Here is a 27,862-nt window from a genome sequence, read left to right as displayed (position 1 = left end):
GTTGAGTGTTGTTGTTGTTAGGGGGGGGGGGGTGTTTACTCTCCACTAGGCACGTGTGTCCACCATAAACATAAGCTGCACCAGGGGCGTAACCCACTCGGGTGATTGCTTCTACTATATATATATATATATATATATATATATATATATATATATATATATATATACCACATTCGCCACGTCTCCCACCGTTGATGGTAGGGTAAAAACACCCTCTGAGTGGCCAATTTGTTACACAGAGATACCGATGAAAACGCCTTCTGAGTGGCCAATATGTCACAGAGATACCGATGAAAATACCCTCTGAGTGGCCCAACAGTATCAGAGACGACAAAAAACGCTCTCTGAGTGCCCCACATATCACAGACACTGGTAAACACGCACTCTGAGACGCCCAATTCCCAAAGATACAAGCAAATCTGCTCTCTGAGTGGCGCACATATCACAGATACTGGAAACAATTCCTTTGAGTGGCCGGCAAGCCACAGATACTGGTAAAAACGCGCTCTGAGTGGCCGGCAAGCCACAGATACGGGTAATACCGCGCTCTGAGTGGCCGGCAAGCCACCGATACGGGTAAAAACGCGCTCCTGAGTGGCCGACAAGCCACAGATACTGGTAAAAACGCGCTCTGAGTGGCCGGCAAGCCACAACTACTAGTAAAAACGCGCTCTGAGTGGCCGAGAAGCTACAGATACTGGTAAAAACGCGCTTTGAGTGGCCGGCAAGCCACAGATATTGGCAATAACGCGCTCTGAGTGGCCGGCAAGCCATCGATACTGGTAATAACGCGCTCTGAGTGGCCGGCAAGCCACAGATACTGGTAAAAACGCGCTCTGAGTGGCCGGCAAGCCACAGATACTGGTAAAAACGCGCTCTGAGTGGCCGGCAAGCCACCTATACGGGTAAAAACGCGCTCTGAGTGGCCGGCAAGCCACAGATACGGGTAAAAACGCGCTCTGAGTGGCCGACAAGCCGCCACTGATGCACCGGGAAAGACGCGCTCTGAGTGGCCGACACGCCACAGATATAAAAACGTCCTCTGAGTGGCCAGGGCGCCAGGGACCTCATTCGGGTGTGCCTGAGACGAAGGGCGATACATGAATGCAATCTGACGCCTCCTCCAGACACACCTCACACAGACCTAACCTTAATTAGGTGTTTGTTACGGAAAAAAATATATATATATAATACCCGAATAAAACACAACCTTGACAATAACCCGAGGAAATATAGCATAACCAGGTAAAAGTATTAACCAGTACCATCATAGGTTAGAGAGATTAGGGTCACAATCATGTAAAATGTAATTTTCCACAATCACAACACTTGTACCATCTCTCTCTCTCTCTCTCTCTCTCTCTCTCTCTATATATATATATATATATATATATATATATATATATATATATATATATATAAACTTAGTCCAGGTGACCATTTCATCAACCAACCCCTTGAGGAAGTAGGATGAACAGCTGGGCTGACTGTGGGTAGACCACCTGCCGCAAAACCGGGATTCGAACCTATGCCATGCTCGACTCTGGGCGGGCGATTACCCATGATTGCCTCACCACCAGGCACGTTAACCCACTACACGTCACCCCAGGGCGTCTACAACGATAACGAATGACGTCATGGGCTACATAAACCTACATGCCGGACCCCGTTTTCTTTAATTCACTTACTCACCACACCGGTTGAGGAGGGGGATGGTTTTACTCACCACACCGGTTGAGGAGGGGGATGGATTTACTCACCACGCCGGTTGAGGAGGGGGATGGATTTACTCACCACGCCGGTTGAGGAGGGGGATGGATTTACTCACCACACCGGTTGAGGAGGGGGATGGATTTACTCACCACACCTGTTGAGGAGGGGGATGGATTTACTCACAACACCGGTTGAGGAGGGGGATGGATTTACTCACCACACCGGTTGAGGAGGGGGATGGATTTACTCATCACACCGGTTGAGGAGGGGGATGGATTTACTCACCACGCCAGTTGAGGAGGGGGATGGATTTACTCACCACACCGGTTGAGGAGGGGGATGGATTTACTCACCACATCGGTTGAGGAGGGGGATGGATTTACTCACCACATCGGTTGAGGATGGTTTTACTCACCACGCCGGTTGAGGAGGGGGATGGATTTACTCACCACACCGGTTGAGGAGGGGGATGGATTTACTCACCACATCGGTTGAGGAGGTGGATGGATTTACTCACCACACCGGTTGAGGAGGGGGATGGATTTACTCACCACACCGGTTGAGGAGGGGGATGGATTTACTCACCACACCGGTTGAGGAGGGGGATGGATTTACTCACCACACGGTTGAGGAGGGGGATGGATTTACTCACCACACAGGTTGAGGAGGTGGATGGATGGATGAGTCTCGTGCAGTGAGGTCCTAGGTACTCACCATGCTCAGCTGTGTCCCTGAGGTCCTAGGTACTCACCATTGCTTCCAGGCTAGGTACTCCCTTATGCAGGTCCTAGGTACTCACCATGCTCAGCTGTGTCCCTGAGGTCCTAGGTACTCACCATGCTCAGCTGTGTCCCTGAGGTCCTAGGTACTCACCATGCTCAGCTATGTCCCCAGCCGTGTAGAGCTGGGTGCCTAGGAATGAGTCAGCGTCTAGGAAGCACTGCACGGCCATGCCCAAGTCTATGAAGGCGACGAAGGCAATCCACCCTCGCAGGCCATATATAACCTGAAACACACAAAACACCCTGCTGGTGATAACTTGGTTACGACGTGTTGGTTAGGTTAGGTTAGGGAGTGTTGGTTAGGGAGTGTTGGTTAAGGAGTGTGGGTTAGGACGTGTTGGTTAGGTTAGGTTAGGTTAGGGAGTGATGGTTAGGGAGTTGGTTAGGGAGTGTTGGTTGGGATGTGTTGGTTGGGACGTGTTGGTTAGGATGTGTTGGTTAGGGAGCGTTGGTTAGGTTAGGTATGGTTAGGTTAGGGAGTGTTGGTTAGGGAGCGCTGGTTAGGGAGCGTTGGTTAGGGAGTGTTGGTTAGGACGTGTTGATTAGGGAGCGTTGGTTAGGTTAGGTTAGGTTAGGTTAGGGAGTGATGGTTAGGGAGTGTTGGTTAGGGAGCGTTGGTTAGGGAGTGTTGGTTGGGACGTGTTGGTTGGGACGTGTTGGTTAGGATGTGTTGGTTAGGGAGCGTTGGTTAGGTTAGGTATGTTAGGTTAGGTCATGATGGTTAGGGAGCATTGGTTAGGGAGTGTTGGTTAGGGAGTGTTGATTAGGGAGCGTTGGTTAGGAGCGTTGGTTAGGACGTGTTGATTAGGGAGCGTTGGTTAGGGGGTGTTGGTTAGGGAGTGTTGGTTAGGGAGTGTTGGTTAGGGAGTGTGGATTAGGGAGTGTGGATTAGGGAGTGTGGATTAGGGAGTGTGGATTAGGGAGTGTGGGTTAGGAAGCGTTGGTTAGGGAGCGTTGGTTAGGGAGCGTTGGTTAGGGAGCGTTGGTTAGGGAGTGTTGGTTAGGGAGTGTGGGTGAGGGAGTGTTGGTGAGGGAGTGTTGGTTAGGGAGTGTGGGTTAGGGTGTGTTGGTTTGGTTAGGTTAGGGAGTGTTGGTTAGGACGTGTTGGTCAGGACGTTTTGGCTGGGACGTGTTGGTTAGGACGTGTTGGTTAAGGAGTGTCGGCTAAGACGTGTTGGTTAGGACGTGTTGGTTAGGATGTGTTCGTTAGGGAGTGTTGGTTAAGACGTGTTGGTTAGAGAGTGTTGGTTGGAGAGTGTTGGTTGGGGAGTGTTGGTTAGAGTGTTGGTTAGGTCATGATGGTTAGGACGTGTTAATCAGGGAGTGTTGGTTAGAACGTGCTGGTTAGGTTAGGTTAGAGCGTGTTGGTTAGGACATGTTGGTTAGAGTGGGACTTTCCCTATACACAATTGTTGTCATTATACAAAAAGGCATTGAAATAACCTTGGCATGTCGACCCACATCTCCTACGCCACGATTTCGTTTTCTTTACATCTACAGACACCATATCCAGTCCCTCACCACAGACACCATACCCAGTCCCACACCACAGACACCATAACCAGTCCCTCACCACAGACACCATACCCAGTCCCACACCACAGACACCATATCCAGTCCCTCACCACTGACACCATATCCAGTCCCCCTCACCACAGACACCATATCCAGTCCCTCACCACAGACACCATATCCAGTCCCTCACACCACAGACACCATATCCAGTCCCTCACCACAGACACCATATCCAGTCCCTCACACCACAGACACCATATCCAGTCCCTCACACCACAGACACCATATCCAGTCCCTCACACCACAGACACCATATCCAGTCCCTCACACCACAGACACCATATCCAGTCCCTCACACCACAGACACCATATCCAGTCCCTCACACCACAGACACCATATCCAGTCCCTCACACCACAGACACCATATCCAGTCCCTCACACCACAGACACCATATCCAGTCCCTCACCACAGACACCATATCCAGTCCCCCTCACACCACAGACACCATATCCAGTCCCTCACACCACAGACACCATATCCAGTCCCTCACACCACAGACACCATAGCCAGTCCCTCACACCACAGACACCATATCCAGTTCCTCACACCACAGACACCATATCCAGTCCCTCACACCACAGACACCATATCCAGTCCCTCACACCACAGACACCATATCCAGTCCCTCACACCACAGACACCATATCCAGTCCCTCACACCACAGACACCATATCCAGTCCCTCACACCACAGACACAATACCCAGTCCCTCACACCACAGACACCATATCCAGTCCCTCACACCACAGACACCATATCCAGTCCCTCACACCACAGACACCATATCCAGTCCCTCACACCACAGACACCATATCCAGTCCCTCACACCACAGACACCATATCCAGTCCCTCACCACAGACACCATATCCAGTCCCTCACACCACAGACACCATATCCAGTCCCTCACACCACAGACACCATATCCAGTCCCTCACACCACAGACACCATATCCAGTCCCTCACACCACAGACACCATATCCAGTCCCTCACACCACAGACACCATATCCAGTCCCTCACACCACAGACACCATATCCAGTTCCTCACACCACAGACACCATATCCAGTCCCTCACACCACAGACACCATATCCAGTCCCTCACACCACAGACACCATATCCAGTCCCTCACACCACAGACACCATATCCAGTCCCTCACACCACAGACACCATATCCAGTCCCTCACACCACAGACACCATATCCAGTCCCCCTCACCACAGGATCTGGTTGCTAGTGTATATCCACCATGAGCTACGTGACACAGGACCAGCCACCACATGAGTGCTGGGTTGAGACCTTACGTCGTCTGTTTCTTTCCTTACACCGCTAAGCTCTCTTCCTCCTCCATGTCTGCCCTCAGAACCTTTTCCAACACACACACAGACACACACACACAGACACACACACACACACACACACCTCCCTTTATTTCTCAATCTTTCCAGAATTTCTCATAACTTGCTCTCTTACCCCGAACACAACAGAGTCCCAAGCTGGAAACCACGAATGTTATATGGTGTGTTGGCACAACTACTGTTGTTAATGTTGGCACAGGTGTTGTTGTGGTGGTTGTGGGCACAGGTTGTGGTTGTTGGCACAAGTTACAACAGGAGCGAGATGTTAAAGGCATGTGTCGATAGCTGTCACCAATCAGGGGATTCGAAGGGCCTGGCTGGACATGAGGCATGACCCAACTAACAAGGCAGAGAGAGGTCACCACCTGGCCAACAGCTGGCAGCATCGTTACCGAGGGGTCAACCACCTGACCCACATCTGTCGCCAATAGACAATCTATTAAAGGCTAAACCGAACCTCTCAGACCCGAATGTAGGAAGTTCGTAAAACATATCCAGAATCATCATTGTCTCCCTGCATTTTGTAATCTTCCTCCAACCTCTCTCATACTCCCTGATACACCCTGATGCTCCCTGACACCCCACAACACACCCTGATACTCCCTGACACCCCATGATACACCCTGATATTCCCTGGTACACCCTGATACTCCCTAAAACGATAAGATACACCCTGATACTCCCTGACACCCCCACGACACACCCTGATACTCCCTGACACCCTACGACACACCCTGATACTCCCTGACACCCCATGACACACCCTGATATTCCCTGGTACACCCTGATACTCCCTAAAACGATAAGATACACCCTGATACTCCCTGACACCCCCACGACACACCCTGATACTCCCTGACACCCTACGACACACCCTGATACTCCCTGACACCCCATGACACACCCTGATATTCCCTGGTACACCCTGATACTCCCTAAAACGATAAGATACACCCTGATACTCCCTGACACCCCCACGACACACCCTGATACTCCCTGACACCCTACGACACACCCTGATACTCCCTGACACCCCATGATACACCCTTATCCCCTAATACCCAATAATACACCCTGATACACCCTCACTGAAACCCCATGATACACTCATCCTCCATGAAACCCTATAATACACCCTTATCCTCCCTGATACACCCTAATTCTCCCTGATACACCCTTATCCTCCCTGATACACCCCTCATCCTCCCTAATCCATCAGGAGGTCATAAAGGACCCCAAGTCCCCAAGTTAGGGGCTGCTCATTCACTATCCAGGTACAGTGAATAACTACTTGGCACCAGGTACACTGTACCGTCACCAGCTGTACCCTGTACCTTGTACCACCCTCCCTTGGCACCAGGTACACTGTACCGTCACCAGCTGTACCTTGTACCACCCTGCCTTGTCAACATTGTCACCAGCGCCACTAATCAACCCATTCAAAGGTAAAAAACAGAGGAATATGTATATAGATTTATATAGAGGAGAGAGGGGGATTAGACAGATGTTTGTATGTATAAACAAACCTGTAATGCACGTACCACAGCGCCACCAGCGGACGTGCTTGTAGCCGGGCCCATCTCTCCTACCACACTCCACCACACCAGCCACCAATATCCACCACACACACACACACACACACACACACACACACACACATTCGTGTAAAACCACGTCAATGACATGGTTCAAATGCCCCCAAACGACACCCACTTATCCGAACACTCGAAGTTTCTGCCTCACTACCACTTATCCGGACCCCCTTGTACTCTCCCGATATCCGGACGTGCGACGGTATCCGATCACATTAATGCCCTGTTATCGGAAGGACCGATGACCCAGCCAGCCTACATCAATACGGAACCTTCTAGAATGATTTCCTGACTGTCTGGTCGATGGTACCTCTACCAGCTGAAGCGTGAGACCTGGTCGATAGTACCATGTCCAGCTGAACTGTAAGACCTGGTCGATAGTACCATGTCCAGCTGAATTGTAGGACCTGGTCGATGGTATCACACCCATCGGACTGGGTCGATAGTACCATGTCCAGCTGAACTATAAGACCTGGTCGATAGTACCATGTCCAGCTCAAGTGTAGGACCTGGTCGATGGTACCACGCCCAGCTCACCTGAGGGACCTGGTCGATGGTAACACACCCAGCTCACCTGTGGGACCTGGTCGATGCTACCACACCCAGCTCACCTGTGGGACCTGGTCGATGCTACCACGCCCAGCTCACCTGTGGGACCTGCTCGATGGTACCACACCCAGCTCACCTGTGGGACCTGCTCGATGGTACCACACCCAGCTCACCTGTGGGACCTGCTCGATGGTACAACGACCAGCTCACCTGTGGGACCTGGTAGATGGTACCACGCCCAGCTCAACTGTGGGACCTGGTAGATGCTACCACACCCAGCTCACCTGTGGGACCTGGTCGATGGTACCACACCCAGCTCACCTGTGGGACCTGGTCGATGGTACCACGCCCAGCTCACCTGTGGGACCTGGTCGATGCTACCACGCCCAGCTCACCTGTGGGACCTGGTCGATGCTACCACGCCCAGCTCACCTGTGGGACCTGGTCGATGCTACCACGCCCAGCTCACCTGTGGGACCTGGTCGATGCTACCACGCCCAGCCCACCTGTGGGACCTGGTCGATGCTACCACACCCAGCTCACCTGTGGGACCTGGTCGATGCTACCACGCCCAGCTCACCTGTGGGACCTGGTCGATGGTACCACATCCAGCTCACCTGTGGGACCTGGTCGATGGTACCACACCCAGCTCACCTGTGGGACCTGGTCGATGGTACCACACCCAGCTCACCTGTGGGACCTGGTCGATGCTACCACACCCAGCTCACCTGTGGGACCTGGTCGATGCTACCACATCCAGCTCACCTGTGGGACCTGGTCGATGCTACCACGCCCAGCTCACCTGTGGGACCTGGTCGATGGTACCACACCCAGCTCACCTGTGGGACCTGGTCGATGGTACCACACCCAGCTCACCTGTGGGACCTGGTCGATGGTACCACACCCAGCTCACCTGTGGGACCTGGTCGATGGTACCACACCCAGCTCATCTGTGGGACCTGGTCGATGGTACCACACCCAGCTCACCTGTGGGACCTGGTCGATGGTACCACACCCAGCTCACCTGTGGGACTTCCCAAATCAGCCAATTTTTAAAGGGCTTTCAGACCAGGTCGTCTGAGGTCAAACATCATTATCAAACCGATAATGACACATGACCAATAATTAGCACAAATCCCCACACAACACACGTAATCAAGCGACATGACCTACTGTAACTTGCCATGACCTACTGTAACTTGCCATGACCTACTGTAACTTGCCATGACCTGCTGTAACTTGCCATGACCTACTGTAACTTGCCATGACCTACTGTAACTTGCCATGACCTACTGTAACTTGCCATGACCTGCTGTAACTTTCCATGACCTACTGTAACTCGCCATGACCTACTGTAACCTGTCATAAACTAACTTGTCATGAAATACAGTGGCTTGTCATGAACTACAGTAGCTTGTCATGAACTACAGTAGCATTGTCATAAATACAGCAGGTTGCAAAGATCATTTAAAATTTCATATTCTCCCTTCTAACCACACAGTCTCGCCTTTAACCAACCTAATTCTTGTTTTATATATATAAAAGAAGGTCAATGACTTGAGTTGTTACACTGAAGGGAGTTACAGTATGTACCTGGTGTGACGTGACCAGGTACACTACGTCATAACCTACATGGTTACATCTACGATAAACGTTACAATAAGAATCACATACGATTCACGTTACAGTAAGAATCACATACGATTCACGTTACAGTAAGAATCACACACGATTCACGTTACAGTAAGAATCACACACGATTCACGTTACAGTAAGAATCACATACGATTCACGTTACAGTAAGAATCACACACGATTCACGTTACAGTAAGAATCACATACGATTCACGTTACAGTAAGAATCACACACGATTCACGTTACGGTAAGAATCACACACGATTCACGTTACAGTAAGAATCACATACGATTCACGTTACAGTAAGAATCACATAAGATTCCTGTTACGGTAAGAATCACATACGATTCACGTTACAGTAAGAATCACATAAGATTCCTGTTACGGTAAGAATCACATACGATTCACGTTACAGTAAGAATCACATAAGATTCCTGTTACAGTAAGAATCACAATATTCCCGTTACAGTAACAATCACAATATTCCCGTTACAGTAAGAATCACAAAAGATTATTGTTACAAAAGACAAAATCACCAGGCGACAACAGTGACAATGTCACTTCACGAGACGATGCCTGTCACACAACCCTCGTGTAACGCGTCACGTAACATCCTTCCTCCAGCGTTACGGTAAATAACATTTATAAAAGAAAAAAATACAATTGTTTGTTCCTAACGATATTTCAACCAACTCTAATCTATCTATCTATCTATATATATATATATATATATATATATATATATATATATATATATATATATATATATATATATATATTTATTTATTTATTTATTATACTTTGTCGCTGTCTCCCGCGTTTGCGAGGTAGCGCAAGGAAACAGACGAAAGAAATGGCCCCCCCCCCCATACACATGTATATACATACGTCCACACACGCAAATATACATACCTACACAGCTTTCCATGGTTTACCCCAGACGCTTCACCTGCCTTGATTCAATCCACTGACAGCACGTCAACCCCGGTATACCACATCGCTCCAATTCACTCTATTCCTTGCCCTCCTTTCACCCTCCTGCATGTTCAGGCCCCGATCACACAAAATCTTTTTCACTCCATCTTTCCACCTCCAATTTGGTCTCCCTCTTCTCCTCGTTCCCTCCACCTCCGACACATATATCCTCTTGGTCAATCTTTCCTCACTCATTCTCTCCATGTGCCCAAACCACTTCAAAACACCCTCTTCTGCTCTCTCAACCACGCTCTTTTTATTTCCACACATCTCTCTTACCCTTACGTTACTCACTCGATCAAACCACCTCTCACCACACATTGTCCTCAAACAGCTCATTTCCAGCACATCCATCCTCCTGCGCACAACTCTATCCATAGCCCACGCCTCGCAACCATACAACATTGTTGGAACCACTATTCCTTCAAACATACCCATTTTTGCTTTCCGAGATAATGTTCTCGACTTCCACACATTCTTCTTTCTTTTATACTCTTCGCCATTTCCCGCGTTAGCGAGGTAGCGTTAAGAACAGAGACTGGGCCTTTGAGGGATTATCCTCACTTGGCCCCTTTCTCTGTTCCTTCTTTTGGAAAATAAAAAAAAACGAGAGGGGAGGATTTCCAGCCCCCCGCTCCCTCCCCTTTTAGTCGCCTTCTACGACACGCAGGGAATACGTGGGAAGTATTCTTTCTCCCCCATCCCCAGGATAATATATACACATATATACATGTAGTGTGAGTGGGGAGTTTAACATACATTATCAAGTGGTAGAAGTAAGTTGAGGAAGTACGAGATAAAGTTGACGAGAAAAGTTCCAAAGTTTCCATGTTGAGGCGACTTGGGTGAGTGATACCCGCATCCAGGCGTGGATGATCTTTCACCCAAACTCCTGGTGGGTGAGAGGCCATGAGTGGATGAGGCAGTGTGTGTGTGTAGGGGCGTATCCATGATCATGATCCTGACCAATGCACCAGCGCACGTCTACTATATCGGGTCTTCAGTGCAGGGCATTCTGGTAATAGTTGTACCACTGGACAATGGCCATCTTCCGTTCCTGTATATGGCGCTTGGTCAACACGAAACAAATACCATCTTTTTTTCAGAACACATGCTTGTGGCATGAGAAGAGTGGGAGGTGGGCTGTTTAGAAAGGGTAGTGAGTGGTGGGATGAAGAAGTAAGAGTATTAGTGAAAGAGAAGAGAGAGGCATTTGGACGATTTTTGCAGGGAAAAAATGCAATTGAGTGGGAGAAGTATAAAAGAAAGAGACAGGAGGTCAAGAGAAAGGTGCAAGAGGTGAAAAAAAGGGCAAATGAGAGTTGGGGTGAGAGACTATCAGTAAATTTTAGGGAAAATAAAAAGATGTTCTGGAAGGAGGTAAATAGGGTGCGTAAGACAAGGGAGCAAATGGGAACTTCAGTGAAGGGCGTAAATGGGGAGGTGATAACAAGTAGCGGTGATGTGAGAAGGAGATGGAATGAGTATTTTGAAGGTTTGTTGAATGTGTCTGATGACAGAGTGGCAGATATAGGGTGTTTTGGTCGAGGTGGTGTGCAAAGTGAGAGGGTTAGGGAAAATGATTTGGTAAACAGAGAAGAGGTAGTAAAAGCTTTGCGGAAGATGAAAGCCGGCAAGGCAGCAGGTTTGGATGGTATTGCAGTGGAATTTATTAAGAAAGGGGGTGACTGTATTGTTGACTGGTTGGTAAGGTTATTTAATGTATGTATGACTCATGGTGAGGTGCCTGAGGATTGGCGGAATGCGTGCATAGTGCCATTGTACAAAGGCAAAGGGGATAAGAGTGAGTGCTCAAATTACAGAGGTATAAGTTTGTTGAGTATTCCTGGTAAATTATATGGGAGGGTATTGATTGAGAGGGTGAAGGCATGTACAGAGCATCAGATTGGGGAAGAGCAGTGCGGTTTCAGAAGTGGTAGAGGATGTGTGGATCAGGTGTTTGCTTTGAAGAATGTATGTGAGAAATACTTAGAAAAGCAAATGGATTTGTATGTAGCATTTATGGATCTGGAGAAGGCATATGATAGAGTTGATAGAGATGCTCTGTGGAAGGTATTAAGAATATATGGTGTGGGAGGCAAGTTGTTAGAAGCAGTGAAAAGTTTTTATCGAGGATGTAAGGCATGTGTACGTGTAGGAAGAGAGGAAAGTGATTGGTTCTCAGTGAATGTAGGTTTGCGGCAGGGGTGTGTGATGTCTCCATGGTTGTTTAATTTGTTTATGGATGGGGTTGTAAGGGAGGTAAATGCAAGAGTCCTGGAAAGAGGGGCAAGTATGAAGTCTGTTGGGGATGAGAGAGCTTGGGAAGTGAGTCAGTTGTTGTTCGCTGATGATACAGCGCTGGTGGCTGATTCATGTGAGAAACTGCAGAAGCTGGTGACTGAGTTTGGTAAAGTGTGTGGAAGAAGAAAGTTGAGAGTAAATGTGAATAAGAGCAAGGTTATTAGGTACAGTAGGGGTGAGGGTCAAGTCAATTGGGAGGTGAGTTTGAATGGAGAAAAACTGGAGGAAGTGAAGTGTTTTAGATATCTGGGAGTGGATCTGTCAGCGGATGGAACCATGGAAGCGGAAGTGGATCATAGGGTGGGGGAGGGGGCGAAAATTTTGGGAGCCTTGAAAAATGTGTGGAAGTCGAGAACACTATCTCGGAAAGCAAAAATGGGTATGTTTGAGGGAATAGTGGTTCCAACAATGTTGTATGGTTGCGAGGCGTGGGCTATGGATAGAGATGTGCGCAGGAGGATGGATGTGCTGGAAATGAGATGTTTGAGGACAATGTGTGGTGTGAGGTGGTTTGATCGAGTAAGTAACGTAAGGGTAAGAGAGATGTGTGGAAATAAAAAGAGCGTGGTTGAGAGAGCAGAAGAGGGTGTTTTGAAATGGTTTGGGCACATGGAGAGAATGAGTGAGGAGAGATTGACCAAGAGGATATATGTGTCGGAGGTGGAGGGAACGAGGAGAAGAGGGAGACCAAATTGGAGGTGGAAAGATGGAGTGAAAAAGATTTTGTGTGATCGGGGCCTGAACATGCAGGAGGGTGAAAGGAGGGCAAGAAATAGAGTGAATTGGAGTCATGTGGTATACAGGGGTTGACGTGCTGTCAGTGGATTGAAGCAAGGCATGTGAAGCGTCTGGGGTAAACCATGGAAAGCTGTGTAGGTATGTATATTTGCGTGTGTGGACGTGTGTATGTACATGTGTATGGGGGGGGGGGGGGTTGGGCCATTTCTTTCGTCTGTTTCCTTGCGCTACCTCGCAAACGCGGGAGACAGCGACAAAGTATAAAAAAAAAAAAAAAAAAAAAAAAAATGAATTCCAATGACAACTTTTCTGAACCAGCCAACACTGTGGCATCATCTGCATATACAACAGCAGCAGCAGTAAAGCTGCCATACTGATTTCGTAACTGTTCCGTATTACATCACAATCATAGCAAGTCACTCTTATGTTATGACCGACCCATCCGTACTAACCAAGAACACTGTAAAACCGCAAGCAACTACCACACGTTTTCTATCGCAACTAACAGACACGTTCCTACCACAAACCCTACATAAAGTCAACGAGACATTTCGGACATCTTTTGAATTCAGAGTTCCCTGAAAAGACGCCAGCCTCCCTTCTCGAAACAACAGTTTCAATTTAACGACTGAATAGGAATTCCTTGATTACTTACCACCCCCTGTGTGTGTGTGTGTGTGTGTGTGTGTGTGTGTGTGTGTGCAATGGAAGTAATCTCCCAGAGAAGTCTCTCTGGTCCACGTCCGGAGCCGAGGAGAGATAGTTGGTGTCTCACGGTTGAGGAGGAGAGATGGCCATCTGGGTCTGATCACAAAAGACAACTTTACATGGGGGTTCGAATCCCAGCATAAAACTTCCCAGATTTCAGACTGGTCGCATCTGATAACCTTATCATCAGAGAACGACAGAGAGAGAGATTACAATCGTCCCCCCACTACACACACACACACACACACGTATAAAGAAAACGTTACGTTGGATTTCCTGTGACCCTTGACAATCCAATGGGGATAATTGACCCCAGGAACTTCCCTCCTGTCGACCAGAACTATCCAACGACCATGGATGGTGTCGACCAGATCACTTCGTCTACCAGGTCGACGGTGCGACCTCCCACATGGAAGTAATCTACCCGCAACGGGTAGATTGTCCAATCTACTTGGACTTCGTTACCACAGAGTACACACAAGGTACAGTCGACCTAACTCTACACACACACACACACACACACACACACACACACACACACACACACCTCAAAAACTATCAAGGAAGTGATCTCTATAGTGTAGATCCTGGGGCATTGTACCTCAACACAGCTCTTGTTGGCAGACGCAACAAAACAAAGAACTGCCAGACATCACCCCAAGTCCCATGTTCTACCTTGTGGACCGGATATCCTGAGAGAAAACGGGGAATGTGGACTACCTCCAGCAGAGCGGCCAAGGTGAAGGCAAGGTCGAAAATGACACAGTCCTGGTGGGGGTTGTAACGATGCTGAGCTGGTTAGGTGCAGTTGAAGGCAATGAATGAGCCATTGGGTTTAACAGAGGAACCCATAAAAGGAATTATTTCCTCAAAGAACTTCATTAAGGAATTATCAATTACAAGAAATTATATTCTCTGGACCTTAGCTAGTACAATAATCAGAAGCGATGATTACATCATATATATCTTTAACTACTGGGGAATTAAATCATCTTAGGGAGCCAGGATAATCACTGGAAATAATCAGTCCATATAATCCGATTATCATTGGAAATTATCACCGCCGGTGTCAGATAATACTGGGAATTGTCACTTAGCCTGAAGAAATACAGTGTTGAAGCTGCCAACAGTAGGTGAACAGGAGCTGCCAACAGAGGGTGAACAGGAGCTGCCAACAGTAGGTGAACAGGAGCTGCCAACAGAGGGTGAACAGGAGCTGCAAACAGTAGGTGGACATGAGATACCAACAGTAGGTGGACATGAGATACCAACAGTAGGTGGACATGAGATACCAACAGTAGGTGGACATGAGATACCAACAGTAGGTGAACAGGAGCTGCCAACAGAGGGTGAACAGGAGCTGCCAACAGAGGGTGAACAGGAGCTGCTACCAGTAGATGAACAGGAGTTGCTACCAGTAGATGAACAGGAGCTGCCAACAGAGGGTAAACAGGAGCTGCTACCAGATGAACAGGAGCTGCTACCAGTAGATGAACAGGAGCTGCCAACAGTAGGTGAACAGGAGCTATCAACAGTAGGTGAACAGGAGCTATCAACAGTAGGTGAACATGAGCTACCAACAGTAGATGAACAGGAGCTACCAACAGTAGGTGAACAGAAGCTGTCAACAGAGGGTGAACAGGAGCTACCAACAGTAGATGAACAGGAGCTACCAACAGTAGGTGAACAGAAGCTGTCAACAGAGGGTGAACAGGAGTTACCAACAGTAGGTGAACAGAAGCTGTCAACAGAGGGTGAACAGGAGCTACCAACAGTAGGTGAACAGGCACCTTGACCAAAGTGTGGCAGGAGCGGAGTCAGGTCGAGCGGTCGACCCCTTTAAGCTAAGCTGTGGCAAGTCAGGTAAAGCGCTAATGACTCAATTAGCCTGGGCGATAAAACGACTGCCCCCCCCCTGGGGGGATGCTGGGAAGCCTGTGTGGCCAGTTAATAGATGAGAGGGGGGGGGGGGAAGACAATCGAACCTGGATCCTTCCACGACCACTTTCCCGACCATATCCCATTTTCTAACAGTCTGGCAGACCTTCTTTACCGTCCATGACATAACATGGCCGAAGGTCACTACAGTTCACCAAAGGGGAGGTCAACCATCATTAAGGACGAGCAAAATGGGATTTAACAAGCCAAACGTCTTCGACTCTCTGGACTACACACACACACACACACACACACACACACACACAACACACAGGTCTCATGAAGAAACCTACGTTTCTGCCAGACACGTCACAACACCATTCAAAATGTTGATTAACATCACTGCCACACCTCACTCAGCAAACCGTCTCATTTGTGACCAGCTGGCCACTAGCATCACCCACCTACCCAAACTGCAATGTGTATGGCAGAGGCGTACCTCACCAAACATACACACACACAGGCATCTATATACATCGCCCAGACTAACTATTGGGAGCGAATCCCAGTTAAGTTTATATGGATCGTACCTACGATTCTTCACTGACCTTCATCCTCTCTCTCATTGTATGATATTTAACCTTTTCAGCACGACCCTAAGGTATGCCAGCATGACCTAAGACCTGTTTATATTACAGCAGGTGTCGTGCCAGGCTATACATGTCTACAGAGTACCAGGCGTGGTTGCCAACAAAGTTGGGAGGCACTTATAGTGGCACTTGTAACTTAAGAGGTAAACACCCAGACAGGTCTACAATACTGCTTGTTTACCATCACGTCAATTCCGGGTTCAGTAATATCGGATATTATTTGAATTTCCCAAAAGGTTTGCGAGTATGTTGAAGGTACTTAAGTCTACCACATACACTGTCAGAGCCGGGAATATATATCCCACTTTTATGAAATACGTTGGTAAGATAATGCTATCCATTGAACGAGATGACCACTTTATTCCGAACCATCATATATATATATATATATATATATATATATATATATATATATATATATATATATATATATATATATGTTGTTCGCTGATGATACAGCGCTGGTGGCTGATTCATGTGAGAAACTGCAGAAGCTGGTGACTGAGTTTGGTAAAGTGTGTGGAAGAAGAAAGTTAAAAGTAAATGTGAATAAGAGCAAGGTTATTAGGTACAGTAGGGTTGAGGGTCAAGTCAATTGGGAGGTGAGTTTGAATGGAGAAAAACTGGAGGAAGTGAAATGTTTTAGATATCTTGGAGTGGATCTGGCAGCGGATGGAACCATGGAAGCGGAAGTGGATCATAGGGTGGGGGAGGGGGCGAAAATTCTGGGGGCCTTGAAGAATGTGTGGAAGTCGAGAACATTATCTCGGAAAGCAAAAATGGGTATGTTTGAAGGAATAGTGGTTCCAACAATGTTGTATGGTTGCGAGGCGTGGGATATGGATAGAGTTGTGCGCAGGAGGATGGATGTGCTGGAAATGAGATGTTTGAGGACAATGTGTGGTGTGAGGTGGTTTGATCGAGTGAGTAACGTAAGGGTAAGAGAGATGTGTGGAAATAAAAAGAGCGTGGTTGAGAGAGCAGAAGAGGGTGTTTTGAAGTGGTTTGGGCACATGGAGAGGATGAGTGAGGAAAGATTGACCAAGAGGATATATGTGTCGGAGGTGGAGGGAGCAAGGAGAAGAGGGAGACCAAATTGGAGGTGGAAAGATGGAGTGAAAAAGATTTTGTGTGATCGGGGCCTGAACATGCAGGAGGGTGAAAGGAGGGCAAGGAATAGAGTGAATTGGAGCGATGTGGTATACCGGGGTTGACGTGCTGTCAGTGGATTGAATCAAGGCATGTGAAGTGTCTGGGGTAAACCATGGAAAGCTGTGTAGGTATGTATATTTGCGTGTGTGGACGTATGTACATACATGTGTATGGGGGGGGTTGGGCCATTTCTTTCGTCTGTTTCCTTGCGCTACCTCGCAAACGCGGGAGACAGCGACAAAGTATAAAAATATATATATATATATATATATATATATATATATATATATATATATATATATATAAAGCACTAAGTACCTTAAATTAGGGAAAACAATTTTAAGTTGTGTAGGGGAAAATTATGCTTGGACAGACCATGGTTTTCCCGATTCAATTACACAATGAAGAAGTCGAACTCGGTCCTAAAATCTCAAAATGATGTGTACACTTAACTCCGTTCAAAACAAACTCTCTCTCTCTCTCTCTCTCTCTCTCTCTCTCTCTCTCTCTCTCTCTCTCTCTCACGGTAAATTCAATCCGTGACATTTTAATAATCTCGTACAGTTATACCGAGAATTGCAGCTGTTACTAACATCATGAATACCAAGTCGAATGCTACATCTTCATGACCCTCCCTTTACCAGGTGTGGGTTCAAACTGACAAAGAACCAAACGGACAGGAAAAACAGGAGAATTTCATTTCTTACTTCCGCTGGAATTTTTAAAAAATTATTTTTTCCTATTTCTGCAAATGACGGAACTATTACAGAACGAGTTAATTCTACGGACATAATAATATCTTGGATTTCTACCCGACTTTTGAATGTTATTTCAGTGTGTTGAAAGTCACGTAAATATAAGTATAAAATAATATTCGTGAATTCTAAAACCGGAAAAACACATTACACTTATTACTAATGTTTACCCTTCAGTACTTCGTTTGAACAACACAGCACCAACGAAAACATTACTTAACACTTGCTATCTTATTTAGTACAATATTTAATATAAAATAAACAATATATTGAGAGTTATGGTGGCAGACAGAGCAGGGCCTTGATAAAGTGGCTATATAGGCACAAAACTTCTATTGTCCACATCGCTGGTAAGTTAACTAATGGCCAAATAAACACACGAAATGGGGCCCAACGAATGTAAACTCCCCTCCCAGTACAGTACAAAAAGGTAATTACACACACACACACACACACACACACACACAGAGTACAGCTCACCAGACTACAGAAATATGACCACCATGTCATCCAGGGTTCGAAAGAAATCTCGCTATTCACATACAAAGCCTAGTCCACCCAGGGAAAATGAAAATATAAAAAAAAGATTGACCGTACGTTAACATGGCTTATCACATACGTGCGTCAACATGGCTTTTCACTTACGTACGTTAACACGGCTTATCACGTACGTACGTCAAAATGGCTTATCACATACGTACGTCAACACGGCTTATCACATACGTACGTTAACATGGCTTATCACATACGTACGTCAATATGGCTTATCACATACGTACGTCAACATGGCTTATCATATACGTACGTCAACATGGCTTATCACATACGTACGTTAACATCGCTTTTCACATACGTACGTTTACATGGCTTATCACGTACGTACGTCAACATGGCTTATCACGTACGTACGTCAACATGGCTTATCACATACGTACATTTACATGGCTTATCGTGTACGTACGTTAACATAGCGTATTAAGTACGATCTTTGGCCAACTGTGCACGGTAACTCTGCCTCTCAAACACACTGACTACAACCCATGAATACAGAGGGCCAACACTGTGGCTGCCTCACAACCTTACACTCCCTCCCGACAATAACCTTTCGAAAAAATAACTTTACCCATTCCTTATAAAAATGTACGAAACCCTCACGAATCAACGTGTTCCAGTCGTATTCATACGATACCTGATTTTCATCAGTAAATTATGGCCGACATCAAATCAATAAATACCCAAGTTATGGATAAACTCAAAATTTAACTTTGAAATCAATCAAATTATGATACATTGCACCACAAGGCAAGTCTAACATGCGCATGTAGTCAAACTAGACATCATGTTGCATCAGTTACGTATTTAGACAGGCTTGTAAATGTTTGTCTTGCGCGTACAACCTCTCCTATATATTTACTAAAGGGAAACACCTTCAGTGGAAACCTCCTAAAACTTATGAAATATATAACTAGTAATTACATTTACGATGTAAACACATGCTTCACAGATGACCTTGAACCAACATCTTTGAACGTAGCGAAGCACAATAGCATTAAATGACTAATATAATTACGTAATCTGCAACTTTGTAAATCGAAATTTACCGAAAATATGCAAATTTAATTCTACTCTAATCAATACGAGATAAAGTATATTTTGTTTCAGCGCAAGCTTACACTTACATCAGCAACCTATAACAATTGAAGCGTCCAATTTCAAAACATTTTAGTTACTGCTTAATAAACACCTATTCATTTGACCCTGAGCAGACCAATATTATTCTGGAGAAAGGCTATTATATCTTATGTTAAAGACAATCTTCACAATTTCACTTGCCCCAAACTTGGGGTCAAAGTCCACTGGTGTCGAGGGTGGAGTAAAGATGTGTGTGCCGAAGGTGGTGAGGTGAAGAGATATTTTTTTTCGGAGGTGGGGATGAAGAGAATTCATTTATATTGAAGTTGTAATGTAAATGCATTAGGTGGTGTTTGCCTCTGTCGTGTTCATACGAAGAAAACACTGCCCTTACCTTGTGTACAATGGAGATTCTACTTTGCATAATGTCAACTAAACGAATCTTTTCAGATTCTGCTGATGACGCGTAGCTCAAAATTCCACTTCAAATTACATTACACCAAACCTCTCTCTCTCTCTCTCTCTCTCTCTCTATAATTACAATTATGGGAGGCGCGCGGTGGCTGAAACAAACACCCTCATTCAGAAAGCAAAACATGCGGTGAGCGATACGCGTTAGCACAGCCATTTACGAAAGATTTCGTCGTAGTTAGGTAGCTGCATATCCGAAAACTTTCAAGCCATGTTATTCTAAGAGAAATGATAAAGGAAGCTGGAATAAAGCCCCAACCATCTGGCAATATCTGTATACTCATGAAAGAAGCAGACGGTGCACAGATAACCCAGCTTTTCATCCTTCCCTGGGGTTATTCGATAAAAAAAAGGTACCTGGTTTCGGCTAGCATAAATATATATATATATATATATATATATACATATATATATATATATATATATATATATATTATATATATATATATATATATATATATATATATATATATATATATATATATATATATATATATAACGTTAATGAGACTGCCTGGATTAGGTCGTAGTTTACAGTGCCATCATATCTAAAAAATGAATATCAATTTATAGAACATTTAGATTTTTAGTTACTCTCCTCACCACTGGTATAAAATCATTATGAATAATGAATGACAACTGTAAAAGGGCTTAAGATCTTTGCCTCGTTCTATTAACCACATTGTTTCAATGTCAAAAACCAACGTCATAATTGAAAATATTGCCCTAAACATGAAATGATTCTTCTCACGTTGTTTCACAGCTTAATTTGGTCGATTTGAATACACAGTTCAAATATGATGTATAAATACAAGTTATGTAATATGCAATATAACGTACACCTGTTATGGTCGTGTGATACAAATGTGATGGGTATATTTATCTATTTCTAGGACATACGTGTCATTTTGTAAAACTAGATTTAGAAGATGCAAATGGAACGGTCGTGTATTATGTGCACCTGATGGCAATGTATGATCTACAACTGTGACCGTATTATCGTATTACTTGCATAAGTAATGGTCACGTATTCATGTATGCAGCATAAAAGGAAAATCATGTATGATCTATATATTAATTTAAAAGTGTATTTTACCTCTGCGACGGGAGTGGCTTGCTTAACTTTGAGGGACAATAAATTAATAATGGATCTTCAACTTGAATATGGTGTAACGCAATATATATTCGTTCTAATACGATGTAATACAATATGGATTAGTTCTAATACTGTATAAGGCAACATATATTACGGTGTAACATTATACTGGTTCTAATACGGTATAACACAATATTATACGGGTTCTAATACGGTGTAACGCAATATCATAATGATTCTAATACGGTGTATCGCAATATATATGTTCTAATTAAACACTTGATACTATGATACCCTATTTACAACCCAAAGGTGTAAAGCACTTTTATACAATCAAGAAAAGCATCATCTTTACGTCCGAATCATTGGAAATATACGAGAATAATATTGGATCTACTTCCACCTTCACCTTCTACCGCATATCCTCTTATTAACCGAGAACCACTGCTGATACAGACGCCAAATTCATCTGTTATATCCATCATATAATAAGACAATTAATCCCCCACTGCCTCACATGGGTAAACAAAATGTTTTGGCAGTGGTAAACAAAGACACTTTAAGGGTAGACAACTAGTAATAATAGTTCTATTATTCTAAGGCTGATGTCATGGGTGAACTAACCTCTGCACCTTGGCATTAGAGGACAATTTCATCATTAACCTTTTTTTCTTCAAGGTGTACTACTCACTAAAGTATCTACAATAAACATAGAGTAACATGCTACAGACATACTGTTCTCTGGCCGGAAGCGAGGTTGAAATATGACCTGTTTCCATATCACATGATCAGACGAGTGTATATACATGTTCTACCATTGGCATCCTCCTTAAGAACCAATATCTTAAAACTGATATCATTTCCTTCAAACTTTTCTCCTTAAAAAGATACAAAAACAACAAACACTGTCCATGAATGCCTCTCGAACTATACTAGTGGTTTGAACAACTACTTAATTCATCAACACACACACTTCAACCTCTCCCGTCAGAGTAACCAAGCTAAGTCCCTGAGCAGGGAGAACCCCATCGGCAATGGAAGTAAAGACGGGAGTGGAGTCTAGAGCTAGAGCTGGCTTACTCGATGCACCATTCCAGGGAGCGTCGTGGCCTCGACTGACGCGTCGTCTGCTGCACCAAACAAACCAGACGAGTGAGGCGCGGGATGCGCCCCCACACCTCCCATCACCACTACCACCACCATTTCCCCCATTCCCCCCTCATTGATTGATATCACTGATATTATCACCGGTGCGACATCACCTGCGACGCTATCCCATGCTAATCGAATGATACATGGTTGATATTACCGTAGTATCGATGCTAGTAAATGTACTATGTCACCTACACGATATTAATATTTGAGGTTAGTTTGATAAATGAATGATAATATCACCTCACATGCCATACTGCTTGATGCTATTATGATATATCACATAGCATAATACTCGTTGATAACAACAGCTGCAAAGCATAATACTTCCAGTATAGCAACAATGATTATGCAACTGCATGCCGTGATATTTCACACTACTATCACTTACATGGAATAATATTCTATTAAAAAATATTGCTACATCATCGATACTATGCAGCGCTAATATTTATATCATATCTATAATATTCTATCTCAACATACTGATACATGATCGATATCAGTTATATCACAATATCCTCTGTTAATAAAATAATAATATCTGTATCATAATATTCGATCCTTATGAATCTGACGATATATGGCATAATATCTGGTATCAAAGTAACGAAATTTCTGACACTATTCTTACATTATTACCTATATGCAATATTTAAGCTAATATATCAATACTCACCTATATCAACATAATATTCAATTCTTCCAATATTCAGCAAAACAATTTCGACCAAGTAACGTATTCTATAAATACCAAGTAAATCACTACAGTAAATAAAACCTCTGCCACTAATTTACATACTAGCTAGGCATGGAATGAATTTCTGTCACGCTCCTTTTAAAATTGATTTTGATGTATGGCCAGAGAAATAGACGAGTGGTTATAATGCCTTAGAAGTTTTAAATTGATTTCATGTATACCAAAAATATTAATCAAAATTCTCGTGTCGGCATATGAGAGAGAGAGAGAGAGAGAGAGAGAGAGAGAGAGAGAGAGAGAGAGAGAGAGAGAATATTGTACCTCTCTACCTACGAGAAATACAATATGTAAATGACGCCTATCATAATTCCAATTAATTTCAAACAACCTCATTAGTTCCATCACTTTAAGAGCGTTCCAGATCTGCTCGTATTATTCCACACACTGCATCTCAAACTAGTAACTGATCAAAAGACTACTGTTTAGCTATAAAACACCAGGAGAAGTTATACCTAACATATTTAAGTGTTTTAGTTAAGCTAGAGTTAATGAAGGATTGCAAAATCCTGTGTTAGCCAAGGATTGCAAAATCTAAGGATTGCAGAATCTTGTGTTAGCCAAGGATTGCAATATCGTGAATCAGCAAAGGATTTGCACTACGCTGGGTAGGATAAGATCTGCATAAAGCCTAAGTTAGTTAAGGACTGCAGAAACCCTGGATTGCACAGCATTACGTTCAACAAAGATTGCATTACTACCTCGTCAGCAAACCATGCCAGAATCAAAGTTAACTGAGCAGTATGAACACTAGGCTCTCCAAAGACTGTGCAATTCCAAAATTTAGCTGAAAAATGCACAATTCCTGGGTTAGCCAAAGACTGAAGAATACTTGATAAAGAGCTAAATCAATGTACTCCAAACAGCTATTCTTTTTAATCAAATACAAGCTAAATCTTATGGAGATAAATCAGTTATTACTGCATAAAGGTCATTTCCATTTCAAAATAAGAACCTTCTTTAACAGAATTTGTGAATATGGACTTTGAATTCATTGGTGGCTTTACTTTATTACAAAATTCAATAGAATCCTTCTCGCTCCATTGCTTGAGTATCCACAAATGTAAACATTACAGCTGTTTGTTGTAAACATGTTTAGATGTAGATGCATTGCTCACATCAACAAACGTGTTTTACCTGAAAAAGACTTTATGATCTGAATGAATTAAAGAGGATAGTCATTAGGAAAGAATACTTCTATCAACTTTTGTACTTCAACATCAAAGGGCACAGAACCACAACAGAGACGTTAACAGTTGTTATTGGTCGGTTTCAACAATCGTTTATTTTAAGCATTTGGGAGGGTAACAGATCGGATCCGCTTAATACTGCAGCAGTAGTACTCACGTTTTGTATACAGATGAAGTGTATCAGGAAAGAATCAAATTGTGTGAATGTGTGCGTTGTACGTTCTAAATAACACCACCCCCTCCCCCATACTTGAGCGCCTTTTCCCACATTCGTGAGGTAGCGCCAGGGACAGAGGAAGAAAAGGCTGCATCCGTTCATATCCTTTTCTTTCCCGTTTGTTATAATGTCCTTTCCTTCCTGGTGTAAGGTTCATTATCCACTCTATGATTTCCATCTTAGTCAAGAGATATTCATTAAGCCCATCATCATCTATGGGAAGAAATATCCAAATATCCTAGCCTCACTCGTATCTTGTGCAGGGAAATATTCAGATATTCCCAATCGTTACGAAATAACGAGCCTCCTGGCCAGGAAGGAAATGGTCATTCGTTGTAAAGGCGACTGTTTACCAATGTTTTCTAGAAGGATGAAGAAAATAGCATCAGTTGATAAGGCACTGCAGCCTTTACGTAAATGGAACAAAGATGTCTGCTAATCTCTTCTCTGTCCTATCTCTCTTATCACTGCACATCTCCTCGTACTATTTCACAAATCATTGCCCCAGTCTACCCCCCAGACATCCGTCACCTCTATAGTGACCATTAACAGATAACTAGTGTTTTAAGCGCCTGACCACAAGAACGTTCTGGAAGAGCCATCTAAAAAAACATGCGACTGTCAAACTGCCTAGTGATCCACGTATAATACGAGACACTTACTGACCCACAACTTCCTTCCACACCTGGGGGTAATGTGGCACGAGAGATGTACATGTACACAAATAGACATCAAACAATCATTAACCTAGTCCCTGTGGCTCAAGATGTTCCTGAGCCATGCTTGTCTATGTCCTGCTGGGGTAACCTGCTCCAATACACACTGCTGTTATCAACAATGCATTACGTTGAACATCTGCCACACATCCTAAGACGCAATCCTTTCCAGTCTTACCTAAAAGGGCCTAAATGTCTTTATCATAATCATCTATTGTTCTTCGTGTGACTGACCGTATTACACCATGACGTCTTAAACCGATGCGACTTAACAGCTAGATCCAATGGCTGTCGATATTGCTGTGGCAAACCACTACATCCAAATACAGCTCCAGGCCAGGGACGCCCGCTGTGCGAGGCTGTCTGTGACGCACGATAGAACGACCCATGAACACATCATACGACCCTAGAGCAAGATGTACGACCTTCCCCACGATAGAACGACCCATGAACACATCAAGCGACCCTAGAGCAAGATGTACGACCTTCCCCACGATAGAACGACCCATGAACACATCATACGACCCTAGAGCAAGATGTACGACCTTCCCCACGATAGAACGACCCATGAACACATCAAGCGACCCTAGAGCAAGATGTACGACCTTCCCCACGATAGAACGACCTTTGACCACGATGACACGATCTTTGTACTCTACATAAACGCCAAACTCGTTAGGGTTAGGTCAAATGTTTAAGTCATGATAGACGAGGTTGTACCGTCATTTTGTTATTTCTTGTCCTATCTCCTCGTACTTCAGGAAATGCTTCATACATGAATTTTTTCTGAATAAGTGGAGGAGGTTTAGTTGGGATGAATGCTACAAATCATAGTTCTGCAGGTCACACTCACCATGTGACCTGGGGTTAACATTACACTCTAACTTCCGTCTACATTTTCAACACCTTGGCCTTTGTCGTCCTAACTCACATGACTGATAACAGACCTTAAGAATTTATCATCCTTTACCATCATGATTTTGCATGACGGTCTCTATAAAACTGTCAAAATAGAACCAAACGTTTGGCTACTACAAGAAAGTAACTGCATTATCCATTCCTATCTAAGTTGTTGGTACACATATTGTCCCACCTTCTCAAACACATATTACTCATCTGAAATTGTCTTGGTCATATTCATATTGCTTACATACGGTACAAACTTCTCTGTCACAATGTTATCTTAACAGCTAGTGTTAATACAAAAAGTCCATGCAAGGGTAAATAGTCCAGAGCAACCATGGAAAAGGAACATTTACTTTAAGGTCATGCAACCAGAATGCAGCTCCAGCAAGACCTATGAAATATTAAACCCCCAAAACCATTCCAATATTCTGCAGTTTGATTATTTAGGTAGGATGATACCACCATAAAGTTTGAAAATCTTTTTTTTCTTTTCCATCATATCCTACTCACCTGAACTTACAGTCTTATCACACTGTAAATAAAATTACAAGTTTAATTAGTCTAGGACTTTACACAAATGTTTTACAAAGACATAAAACTCGAGTATTGCTTAAGTATACCTTAAATCATGATATACGGGACGTTAAAACTATTTGAAATAATTTCTTTAGAAATAATAAAATTCAATCGTTTTTCCTTACTTCAAAAATATGGAATCGACATAAGTACGTAATATATTTCGAAAACAAAAAGTTATTTATATATAATCTACTGCTAATATCTTTGAATGTTATGTTAATTCATAGCTACGTTTTATTATGTTAATATGTTACTTAAGAGAAAAAATAGATACGCTCATTATGCTTATTTACATAAAAATCATACAAATAAAAGTTTCATGAAACATGCATAAACAAATTACTTTGGAATCTTAAGCTAAGTAAGTATATTTCTGCAAGTCTCCCCAACTACTGGAAAATAATGTTAGATGAAACGTATTGCTTTAGTGTTAGCTGCATGTTTTTTTCTGTGCTGAGAATGTCACACGGGTATTACACATTACATACAGCTTTGACAAATTCATTACATGTATTATTCTAAATGTCTGGTCTGTATCATGTTTACAGAGCTGAAGTTTTAGCTATGCAATTACTTAAATTCCAAAACGGCTTTGTTTAATTAAATATCTTGGGGATTACCTTGGTATTAAGATAATTTGTTTATGTCATCTGCCAAGCAAAATGTCTAAATGGCTCTCATCCAAAAAACAAATAAAAACTATTGACCCAAAGCACCTGTTCTCATCCTGTATCGTACATTACCAGTACCGTACAAAGTAAAATTAATGAAGGAACTA

General features: G+C 44.0%; 1 protein-coding gene across 1 annotated transcript in view; it reads right to left on the bottom strand.

Annotated features, from left to right (window-relative positions):
• Positions 1-22,691, bottom strand: part of LOC139745815 (ergosterol biosynthetic protein 28 homolog) — a 55,663-nt gene extending 32,972 nt beyond the window's left edge. The window contains exons 1-2 of the mRNA XM_071656391.1: positions 22,648-22,691; positions 2,587-2,719 (exon numbers count right to left, since the gene is read on the bottom strand). Coding sequence (XP_071512492.1) covers positions 2,587-2,719; positions 22,648-22,659 — 145 coding nt within the window. The 5' untranslated portion in view covers positions 22,660-22,691. The remainder of the gene's footprint in view (positions 1-2,586; positions 2,720-22,647) is intronic.
• Between the last annotated feature and the right edge of the window lie 5,171 nt (positions 22,692-27,862).

This window comes from Panulirus ornatus, chromosome 62, assembly GCF_036320965.1.
Source record: "Panulirus ornatus isolate Po-2019 chromosome 62, ASM3632096v1, whole genome shotgun sequence".
NCBI classification, from domain to species: domain Eukaryota; kingdom Metazoa; phylum Arthropoda; class Malacostraca; order Decapoda; family Palinuridae; genus Panulirus; species Panulirus ornatus.
This window is presented reverse-complemented; position numbering and strand designations above follow the sequence as displayed.